We start from the raw sequence: 12,711 nt of genomic DNA, 5'->3' as shown, positions 1-12,711 counted from the left end.
ATTTCAAGATGGTCATATATTGGACATCAGATCATCATCATCATTTTAATTTAGGATCAATAAAACATTATAAGAAGCCATTCAGTGAAAGCTGCAATGACTATTTATTCAGGAGAAGTAGTGATAACAAGATTTTGCCACTGTGGCAGCCAAATTACAAATCAGATCAGCACCATTTTCATTTACAACTAATTTGACATCACAATAAGTCTTCGGTGAAAACAACACATTTATGTGACTTTCCACTCAAGAGGAGTGGCTATATTAAGATTTTCAAGATGGCTGCTGTAGTGGTAATATTATTACAGGACCAAATAGACATTAAAAGATGAGTTTTAGTGAAAACCTAAAGTTGATATGACCATCAATTTATGAGAAATAGAAAGAATAATAACAAAAGTTTTAAAAAAATGGCTCAAGTGACTGACATACTGGACATCAGATCGGCACCATTTTCATTTTGGGCCAACTAGGTACTGAATGTTTTTTTTACGTAGAAAAAAATCTTGTGTTGATATGACCAACCATCCAAGACACGTAGCAATGACAAGATTTTCAAAATGGTCACTATGTGGCAGCCATACTAAATGTCAGATCAGAACCATTTTCATTTAAGACCAACTGGTCAAACCTAAAATCAATATGACTTTCTGTTCAAGAGTTGAAACAACAAAATTCTCAACACATCTGCCAAGGTGGCCATACTGGACAACATATCAGGACCATTTTCATTCACGACCAGCTATACATCATAAGAAGTGGAAAAACCCATGTCAATATGACCATCAATGTAGAAGGAAACATCAAACAGATTTTCAAGGTGGCGACAGGACAGCCATACTTGGCACTAGATTGGCATCATTTGTGTTCAGTACGAACTACAAATTATAATTTTTTTATATAGAGATATGACCTTCCTTTAAAGAGTAGTGATAAGTTTTGACAATGTCCACTGTGGTGATCAAATTGGATGTCCAAGTAGCACAGTTATAATTAGGGACCATCTGGACAATAGGATTAATGTATGTGTGTGTCAAGTTTTATGGCAATCCTCCAGGTAGTTGAGTAGTAGCGATAACAAAATTGTGCCAAAAAAAACCAGACAGACAAAGAGATCAACCCACAAGCTCTTCTCGTCTATGAAAATAATACAGCGTTGAAATTAGTTTCTAAGTGTTTAACTGTTAACATATCTGCCATCATTATTACTGATAATAATGAAATACAATTTTATGTGATTAAGTTTTACAGGCAAAATAGTCTCCTTTTCCAGTCAGTTAAATTACACAAACAAGCAAGTTTCCATCAGTGTTGTACAACAACAGTTTTAATCACTTTGCATTCTTCCCAATTAATAAAGAAGGTATAAACCACTTTAATAATGATTTGTTTTCCAACTACTAGCTATTTGTCATAGTTAAATGCACTTGACTGTGTTGTCTGTAAAATTTAGTTGACCCACCTGCCCTGCACTGTATCGTTCTGGCTCTTTTTTCTGACGCCCTGAACGTCGCAATCCATACAACTCTGGGTCCTCTTGCCACATCTTAAACCAGAATGAAATCAACGATTACATAACCGTCTTCTACAAAGCTATTAGCAGTCTCCAGCAGCCATTATAAACAATAATTAGGCAGAAAATCATTTCAGACAACCAAATGTTTGCATCTGTAACAGGGTATTAATTACAATGGCTCTTTAAATTTATGGCAAGAACAAATTCCACACAAATGTGTTAATTCATATTTAATTGTGAATTGAAAGCAAGTGCAAACAAGTGGTAGTGGGATCCCTACAACTTTTTGCCAGCTCAGCTAATATGTACACACTTTCTGGACCCCACCTACATACTGATTATGCCACCTATCACTTTTTATTTTCCATTTGGCCTTATACTGCTCATCCAGCTTAAATAACAGATGACAATTCCAATAAGCAGGCTACCTAACACTGGAACACGACCATATTTAACCAACTACCAATATTTATATCATGCTGATTTGACATATTTTATCCAACACATCCAAGATCTTGCAGATATAAAACTATTCAAATTTTATTAAAATCCGATGATTTGTCCTTCCTGTTGAAAGTCACATCAATGCATGAAAGGCAAAAGGAACAAAGTACCTTGCCTTGAAGCACAAGCTGGTCTAGACATGATCCAAATCCATGCTCTTCATAATGTAACTGTGTCATACTAACCACTTGGCCACTGTTAATCCCTCAAAATCAATGAGAAATAGTCTATACAATGCTGACAAGCCCTGCCAATTATCACTTCATTCATGTGTGCTGATGTGACGTGTTAGAATGATAATTTCAGCTTATTTACCAACTCAGATCTGATCAAATTTCTAACTCTAGTGTGGTAACAAGCTCAGCCAATCAGACAGATCATTACCTTATAATTGTGCCTAGATCATGCTAATAATCAACTTTATGCAACATCATGATCATGACAAATTGACAAGTTTGATCAAGATCTAATCTATTATTGCATGGCTCGAGGGTTGACAAGTTCAATAATTCTAATGCAAAATCACCGCAGTGATATACATTTATCTCATGATCATATTCATTCAGAATTTGATATAACCCTACATGCCAAGTTTGACCAAAAGTTCAGCCTTTAGATTAGTAGCAGGTACTTCTAATTAGTTCCAAGATCACCACATTAAAAAGTACTGTCCTCACTACAAACAAACCCTATTCAACACCTTGATGATTTGAGCCAATTTAAAGGGCTTTATCAAAATCAGCTTGAAATAATGCCTTACAAATGGTAACAAACTCTGCAAATCAGATGCAAGAGCCCATCATTAATAAGTGTACTTCTTGCTCATAATTAGATATACAGAGAATCTAAGCCTTCCATAACAAGTTAAAAATGTACAGTCTAGAGTGGTAAAAATAGCTCAGTCAAACAGATGCATCATTATCTCATTAATATACATGGCTCAAGCTTATTAGCGAACACTTTTCATCATGCTAGCCCATATATCAAGCCTAACTGAATCTGGATCAGAAAATGCCCTCCTATGTGATAGCAAGTCCAGTCACCCTCCAGAGTGGTAACAAATTGTGTAAATCTTAAGCACCAGGACTGATGAACTTTGCTCACTATCTAGTGATTATTTTAAGCCCACATTACATGTTTGATTAAAATCATTTCATGAATATGTCCTCCTGAGTGGTAACTAGCAATTGTTGGTGGACAATAGCTCACCCACTACACAGGAATACAAGGGATCATATTGCAAACTTGCTTGAAGGGACTGACGCTCTACTGACCAAAATGAATTTCTAGGAATCCAAGACAAGACTTTTTGTGCGTTTGGAAACTAAGTTTGAAATGATTAATCAATGCATCAATACTTTTTCCACATAGATGACTGTAATGATACAAGAGGGGAATAATCAATAAAAAACAATTCTTATCCTATACCAGTTATTTTAATCTTCTGCAGTTGATTAATTATTAGTCATCTGCCTTGTCATTCTTGAAAGTGAGAATTCATTAAGACTGCCATAGCTGGAAACAGGCAGTCATTTCTGTCAGTCAAAAAAAGAAAAACTTTTGACAAGACCTACTTATCTTCTCCATGCTGATTATGTTATCTCTTCAGCACACTCCACCACTGATAACATATAGCGGCATAAAGAACACATTCCAGATTTGTTCCATGTGTATGACTTCAGTATTTTACTGATTATTTAATACCCAAATATTGCAAAGTTTCTCTGTTGCTTCACATCTGGTCTATTTGCACTGATTTGAGAGCCACGTGTATCATGCAGAGAAATATGTCACATTTAATTCTGATTAGTGGTGATTCTACAAGTCCAGAGTAAAACAATAACCACCCATCAGAACTGTGACTTATTCACTGTGTGACACAATGGAAGTATTGACATACATACTAGAGGAAGAAATGGTGCTCAAATTTGGCTATTAAATGATCTGAACTATAGATTGTATGTAGAATACATACTAAATTGTATGTAGAATACAAATTTTAATGTCTCCTTTTATACTGATGCATGTAATCAGTGACTGAACATGCTGATGAACTAATAACAAGTTGTCACAAAATCAGCTTGAGGCCTTTTTTCAAACCACAAGTCATAGTCACCATGTTCAACTGTATAAGGGGAATGGATGATGTCAATAATTTCCTTTATCACTGTCAGAAACAAGTGTCTGCAACCATGACAGTTGTTTTGCATTTGCAGGAAGAACAATGTGAAGGATTGGGTTGTTAGTGATCACCATTCCCACATTCAGACTTGTGCTATTGAAGATTTCCTTTGCATGTGGACAATGCACTATTTCTTCTGTTTTGAAGATAGCACTGGACTGAATTACAAATTGAGGTGAAGACACAAAATCGGTAACATTTTAAAAACATTCATGCAATGCAAAGCAAAGGGCATGGCGACCAAGGCGAGTCATGTACTTGATCAAATGAAGCAACTGAAACTATATGAAAGACTGAATAATAATCACTGATGCCTAACAGGTACTTTTTATATCTTGTCAAGGATGAGAATGGCATATGAACAGATGACAAGTCTACGTCTGTCTGTATTCTTCTTACTAGAAATACAACCAATATCTCAACACATAAAAATGGCAACACCAAATGACAAACCTTTTAAAGATGAAAAGACCATGCAATTTCATACATGTATTGTTTCACCCCTGGCTGAAACCATGTTATTCCTGGGCAATAACAAGACTTCTTGTGAACTTCTCATGTGAATGTCACTATGCATTCATGTGACATGACCATTTCAGCCACCCTATTGGATGCACGACTGGCACCAACATCACTTAGAACCAACCAGGTATCATAAGAAGTCTTTTTCTGAAAATTCCATCTTGATATGGCCATCCATTCCACAGGAGGAGCAAAAACAAGATTTTGGAGATGTCAACATGGTGACAATACTGATGTGACATAGGAGAAACTCACAGGCACATGACTTTCCATCTTGAAGGAGTCATAACAAGATTTCCAAAATACTTGCCATTATGTTCATAGAGGATGTTGGCACTATTTTCATTTAGAACCAACTAGACATCACAAAACCCCAATTATCAATATGACCACCATGGTGGCCATATTTGAGGTAAGCAGTAACAGCCAGCACGGTGACCAAACTAGAGGTGAGATAGGTCATTTAACAAGACATAAGAAGCCTTCTGTCAATATGGCTTCACATTCAGGATGACAAGATTTTCAAAACAGCTGCCACGGTAGTCATATTGTATGTCAGAAAGGTACAAAGTTCATTTAAGGCCAACTAGTTATCACCAGTCTTTTGAAACATGATGTTGATTTGACCATCCAGTCAAAAAGAGCAGTCAAATTTTTTTAAAGATGGTTGCTGTGGAGGCCACAATGAATGTCAGGGTGGCACCATTTTCACTGAAGGATCAACTAGATCTTAGGATGAAATATGTGTAAAGATTTATGGCAATCTTTGAAACAATTGAGGAGTAGCGATAATAAAGTTGTGTTATCGAAGAGTTGGATGGACAACGAATGGCTATCCCATAAACTCCTTTGATTTGTGACTAAAAGCTGAAAACCAAGCCAGATTGGTCAATGTTTTCTTCCCCCCCCCCCCCCCGTGTTGAGTAATAATTGAAAAGACAAACACACTCATCAAGTTTCTTGATTGTACACATCAAAGAATAGCATCCGAGAAATAATTTTTACAAAAGGCCTGAAAACACCTACATGGCTAACATTCAAACAGAAGCATGCCAAGAAATCTAGATCAGTAGTATTCTTTCTGGATACACTACTTCAGATGCTGCTAACTGCATATATTAAAAAAAATAACATTCAATTTTTTCCCCTCATTTTTACTATATGTATCCACTATGAGAAAAAAACATTTGCCAACTGCTGAAAGAGCTCAATGACAGTGATTTTCGTCAATGCTGGTCCAATTCTGATATGTATTTTGAAAAAAATATAATTTTTTATGTATATTTTTAGTTGTGTCAGTTGCATTTATGGCAGATCAGCCTTGTTAGTAAAAGTCTGAAAGACCTTTTGGTTTGAAAACTCTTGGTCCAATCTTGTCAAATTCCACCAAGCTGTTTTGGAGAAGTTCTATGAACCTTTTTTTTACCCTTAAGCAACAGCAAGCCATATTTGGCAATGAATCAAAATTGTTTGAACTATAACTCAAAATTAAGTTTTTTTTTTACCCTAAACCACACAGGATCAAGAAAACAGAACTTCACTGACACTGCCTACATTTCACAGATCCAACTAAAATCAAACAGAACCCAGTTCAGTTTCTAACATATATTATTCATTTAAATCATCTCAAAAATATTTCACCAACCATACTCATGAATGAAGTGCATTCTGTGCAAGTTTTTTATTTTTCCAAATACTCAGTACACAACATCACAGCCTCTCCTTTGTCTAATTTCAGCAATTCCTGTTAATTTTCCATTTCCTTATTTAGCAATGATATGGCTAAACTATACTGCCATCAATGTAAAAGAACATTTCACCTTGACAACAGCTAAAGTCCAGAAATATTTATGCTCACAAACAATTAATCTTTAGAAGTTACACACCTCTCTATCTACTCCTGTACTTGATTTCCTTGATCGACCAGATCTATCTAGGGAAGACAGCTGAGAATCGGTGTCTATTTGCAAGTTACTGGTGTCATCTTCTTCCATCTTGTCTCTCTTCCCCCTCGTGATCCTCCTGTCAACATCCACACCTTCATCTTCATCTGATTCACTATGCGACTTGGAGTCACTGCCAGATTTGGACGAGTCCGAAGAATTGTCAGAGTCTGAACCTGAATCTGAACCCGATTCACTGAAAAATCATTTTAAAACAAAAATACATTTGCTGGTGAGTACAAAGTTTGCATGATACTGCATGGAAATGTTTGCATGAATTATTTTTGTGACGGGTAGAAAATGATGAAAATGTATCCTTATTGTTATAGATTATTTTTCTGAATGAATTGTTCATTTAAAACAACCAATTTACAATATTCTGAACATGCAAATCCAATAGGCAGAAAAGTGACACCACCATTTTCCCCATCAATGGTACCCCACTGTTCCTGAGGAAACAAGCTGTACTGCTGAATAAATCTTGGTAAGCAAGTCAAAGTGCCCAGTCTCTTTGTAAAAAAAAAGCACATTTATCAAAAGATTTCTTGAAATAATTGGTAAGGACCAACCACCTTGATTGGAATGAAAATCAGGATTCCAAATACAAAAAAAATCAGGATTTGGAGAAAAAGACAAAGAGGTGAGACAGCACTGATCCATAACAGTGTGCGCTTTAAACCACTCAGCCACTCAGGGCACCAACATAAATAGTAAGATATGAGTCTATGTCTTTAAATGATGTGAACTTCTGCACTAGCATCAATAAAAAACCATTTTCTTGTGGGTATCTATGACCCAGACCACTAAACCATTAAATTTACCTGAAATAAACAAATGTAGAACACTTGCTATCATGCAAAAAAATTTATTTCTCCTTTTATTGGGTCACTATGACCTTGGTCCTTTTGTATCATCATGACCTTGACCTTTCAGCTTCTCATCCCAGCATCACTAAATTATATTTCTGTCATACCAGCAAGTCATCCATAAAACTGGTGCAGGGATGTTCTCTGATTTCACCATTTCTATTGTTTGCATATCCATGGTCTTGACCTTTAACCTTTTTAGTATTTACAATAATAGGCTTCATCTTTTACTCCAGTTCAAGAAATCCATGACGTTGGGAGAGTTTATGAGTGGAAGTATATTTATTGTGTGTAAACCATTTTATTTCTTTTAATCACTGTGATGCTGACCTTCTGACCCAAAAGTTTGAAGTTTACATCATAACATCTCCTCAAAGTCATCCACAAAGTTTGGTCAAGCTATGTGGTAAAGAAGTTATGATGTGGAACGGACAGTACCATGCTACATCTTATGGGAGGGGGTGGGTTGCTTCAAAATAATTTGTGTTGTAAAGCATTTATGCTTCCTCTTCAGAACCATCAAAGAAATTGCAAAGCCTATGTCATGGGGTATTACCACAAAATATTTAGATATTTTATGAAAACCAAGTTGGCCATCTATTTTTAATGAATAAAGAACAATATAAGTAAACCTGTCCATAAATAAACTCAAGGATCACATAGAAATGTCAGTTATATAAAGGAACCTTTTCACAGAGGTAGATAATTAAAAATAAATAAAGAACTCAAACTAGCAGATGAAAAGGTGACTAAAATTGCTGTTTGATCTCACAAGTTGCCTTTAATGCTCATGAATAATTGTTTTTAATTTCTGCATTCAGATTTGGAAATGACCCCACAATAAAAAACAGCTAAGAGTTGTGCCCTCTCAAAATGTACCATTATCCAGAAGTTCCAAATCTTGGTACCAACAAGTGACTGAACATCCTCAAGGGTCCAATAGTAATAGCATAAAACATTCAAAGCCAGGACCCTTGTGACACCCAGGATGGTTCGTCAGTCACCAGTAATTGCTCACACTGTTGAGCTGTGCTGCTAGAGGAACTGGAGCTAAATGCATTACATAAACATCCACTGCATTGCATGGACTGCTGTATGAATTGATGAAAAACAAGACAAACTGCCAATGACCTTATCTGTTTATTCCTCAAGACAAAACTCACAAGAATAGTTAACCATCTGTAAAGTGATCAAGAGGGTAACATACAAGTTATTCCAAATACTTAATATATTGATTGGAAAAAAAGTCAGATCAGATTCCAGAAAGAAAAAAAAAATGCACAAAATATTGGGGGACAAGAAAAAAGAAAAGTGAAGAATGAACAAAAAGCATTAACAAATATACCACAAAAAAATCCTTATTTATTCTGAAAAGCTTTTAAGTGCCTATTTCAAATACTTGTGTTTATTTTTTAATGAGACAGACACCTTTATCTGTTCAAAATCATCATCAACAGATCATTTTTCTAAAGGACTGCCATTCTTTTCAAAAGTCTTATCATTCTATTGATTTAAAACAATGCTGTAACTTTATAAAATTTCAAACAGTGGATACAATATAAATGACAATTTCCTTTGTTGTGGACCATGCAAACAATCTCCAGTTAACATGAACAAAGTTTACTCAAAAGTAGTACAAGTCTTACAGGCAACTAAGAATTCACCTTCAACATACAAAAAATTCAACAGTGTTCAGTACCTTTCATCATTTCATTGTAATTATATCTGCAATTGTAATTGTAAATTGTTGTAATTAAACACTACTCTGAAAAAAGTAAAATTTAAGCCCGAGTAGTGGAAGAAATTGCAGTTCTCTGCAGAATATAAACAACTTAGTTCCTCAATTAGTATTTCCTTTTCTGAGTCTCATCTGCAACAAGCATATTTTTCTCACCTGTCTCTTCATCAAAGATGAAATTAATACTACAACAGATGCAACTAGATAGTTGTAAATTGTTAATTGTGAGGTGATAGCACTTCATGTCATCAAACTGCCACATAAAGAACACAGCACAAAAATTAAATTAACGAGGAGTTTCTGGGCTGATTCAAAATTCACAAGATGTCATTGCTGCAGGATTAGAAACAACATGACACTCAACACCTGCATATTGAGCCATGCCCAACAATGAGGAAATTCAATCATAACATAAACAAAACTACTGATAACACCATCATAAAAACATGAACTGTCTTTCTTTTCCATTAACAGTGGTTCAACACTAACCTGGAATCTACTGATCCGGATCCAGATCCTGATTCCTCAGATTTATCTTCATCATCTTCCTCTCCATCATCTTCTGTTTTTATGGTGGCTTTTCTCTTGGCTGCATTATACTGTTTGTAGTTCTTGTCATTTTCATAGTCAGTGCTCGGAAGTGAAGTGGTTGTTCTCCCTTCAGATGCTGATGTATTCAGTGGACCAAACAAAGGAATGTTGAAGTCTAATTTAGAAATGTCAACCTGTAACAGCCAGTGAGTAACTATCAGTCTTTTGTTTTTAGATGTCACGTTATTTTACAAATATTTCAGAAACAGCATACAGCTTAAAAGAGCTGAAATAGACGGGAACTCAAGAAATAGTATGTGTAACTTATTACTCATTTTAAGATAAGGTCACGGTATTTAGGTTACTGTGATTAAGTTAAACCATTATACTATCAAGTTGATCTATTTTTGCCAACTTTAAATGTTTCAGTGCTTTGATAATAAAACTGAGACAAAAAATTCCAAATACCATCATGGCCAGAAATAAAGATCTAACATGTAAGAAATGTGATGACATGATACTAAAAAAGCTCTATAAATAAAAAGCACAACAAATTTAAATTTTAGAGCTGGGTTAAAAGTAAAATTAGTACAAGCCAGTTTAACACTACTAGAGGTCTAATGTGGATAAATTGCTAAAGATTGTCCATGATTTGTGCTACCTCTTAAAAGTTCATGGTTAAACATCTCACTTCATAACTGTTCCCAAGCCTCTATTTTGTTATGGGTAATAAAATATACCCATTTCCTATTACATCCTCTACAAAGAAAGCAAAACAAGGAATCTGTTGTTCGGAATTTCAAATATCTGGTAAGTGTTTAATTTAATCATAGAGTCCATTAATATTTTTAATCTGTTGCTGAAACGTTTAATCAGATCTGAATACGTCATCAACTCAATAATCTGACAATTCATTAGATTTTATTCATTTGTGTAACCTGCTACTATAAACTACTATATATACATTCTGATACGTCGTTTTAAACTAGAATAACTAATACAAAACATTAATTATAAAGTGTTATAATTATTGAGACATTTAATAATGTTTGACTAGATTTTCAGGAAGTTCAAAGCATTTTTCAAAATCTCAGAACCTAGAATAATTTGCAGCTCTTTTGTTTTTTTGTCTGGTATATCAGTAAAGGATTCAGTAACATTGGTTGCAATGCATCTCACTGCTCTTGTACATTGCTTAAATTTATATAGTTACATTTAAGTACCATTTTCAGGGTTTTTCCAACAAAAAAGTCCAACAAAGCTATCAACAGTCCATCAAATGTTAAAATTTTAAGGTTCAGCTTCTATAAACTGAACCAAGATTTACTTGATATAGGTGTTATTACCTTCACTGTATGCTTCCAAGCTTGTTTGTTTGAATCCCTTGGTGATAAAATATAAAACACAAGTTGGGGAATCTCATTTTACACTGATAAAACCGCAGTATTTTAGCTCTATTTATTCAAAGGTGCATTTAATTAGGACATCCCATTAATTTTTAAAAAATTCTTCATAAATCCATCTGCTCAGAATAATGCCAATTTTATTTTCCATGTAAAACACAGCATGTCATACAACTTGAGAAAGTACAAGTAAAAAGCTTTATTCCATGTAAACAGCAGCTGATCTCATTATCATGCAGACTTTTCTCTCTTTGATCATGATACCCAAACTGCATAATAGACGTTTTACCCTACAGGCACTGAAAGTTAAAAAAAATATTCCTTCTGCCTTCCTTCAACCAACTGATGCTGACTCTTGATATTTATATTTTTTCTAATAATTATAAATGCAAATATTTGACTGGTAAATTTTTTCACAAAATTATCCAACTTTCACATAAATATACAGCAGCAAGGCAGATTTAACGTTGGGGGTTGTTTGCTCTAAATCACCCATTTATCCTGTTCTATACATGTGCAATTGCAAAACTAAGCCCAAAGGCACTGGCTAAATACAGAAATATTTTTCTTCCTGGCGTCCATCTTTAAACTCCAATTTGTTTAGTTTACTGTTGGTTAAACCATCTAAGGAGTTGAATCTAATTACATGTAACATAGTCCACATTCAATTATTGCAATTTTTTCCAACTTTTGTAACACTGGCATCTGAGGCTTTAGTTGCGTATTGTGTATTGCTATCAATCAGTTGTGTACAAGAAAAATACCCAGTACAAGTCTATGATGAGAGTCATGTTAACACGAGATCATTAAAATGAATAGTGAAAACATAAGTGTAATTCATGAAAGGCACTGTATACAGCAAATAAATATTGATTAATTACTGTACTTCAGCAATTATTTCTATCCTTCTATATCCAAAACATATGGTTTTAAACTCGTTATAAAAAGTTTACAAAATATAAAATAAAACTTATGAGTATAGACATTTTGCCAATTTTATAAATGACATTATAATCATCCTGAAATTGTCCTTCGGGAGGATGAGCTAAGAGTGGTCAGACTTTACAAAGCTACAATGCCAACAATTTTCAAGTTACTAATTGACCACTTACACATTACTGGAACAGTCCACCTCCTGAAGAATCAACAAGCATTATTAGCGACAAAAGAGAATACGTTTTTTTCCTCCCTGTATATTAAACAAAATATAGAATGAACTATTAAAGACAGTGACTACTACTTTCACTTTTAAATACTTACCTTCGACCATCACCTTCAATATTTGCATGCAAACTATAGTACTAAAAGTCAATCTTTTTACTGAGGAACAATTATCCACAAATACTGTAATGTCCTTCCATAGTAATAAACAGTCTTGAAAATGAATTAAAATAAAAATCTGTTCTCATACAGAATACTTTTGCCATAAAATATGTGTACATGACTGATCATAAGTTCACATTTCAGAAATGAACAGAACCATAGTTTTTTAAGAAAAATTTACTA

General features: G+C 34.4%; 1 protein-coding gene across 3 annotated transcripts in view; it reads right to left on the bottom strand.

The window, feature by feature from the left end:
* Positions 1–12,711, bottom strand: part of LOC149800773 (ATP-dependent chromatin remodeler CHD1-like) — a 127,617-nt gene that overhangs the window by 113,058 nt on the left and 1,848 nt on the right. For 2 of the 3 annotated variants that reach the window (XM_089954755.1, XM_089954756.1), the window contains exons 2-4: positions 9,761–9,996; positions 6,611–6,863; positions 1,463–1,546 (exon numbers count right to left, since the gene is read on the bottom strand). In XM_089954755.1, the coding sequence (XP_089810881.1) occupies positions 1,463–1,546; positions 6,611–6,863; positions 9,761–9,996 (573 nt within the window). The remainder of the gene's footprint in view (positions 1–1,462; positions 1,547–6,610; positions 6,864–9,760; positions 9,997–12,711) is intronic. The other variant, XM_089954757.1, reaches the window with a different exon arrangement.

This window comes from Sinohyriopsis cumingii, chromosome 4 (assembly GCF_028554795.1).
Source record: "Sinohyriopsis cumingii isolate HCF-2022 chromosome 4, ASM2855479v2, whole genome shotgun sequence".
In the NCBI taxonomy this organism is placed as follows: Eukaryota; Metazoa; Mollusca; class Bivalvia; order Unionida; family Unionidae; genus Sinohyriopsis; species Sinohyriopsis cumingii.
Note: the sequence above shows the minus strand (reverse complement) of the source record. Positions and strands in the feature narration are given on the sequence as shown.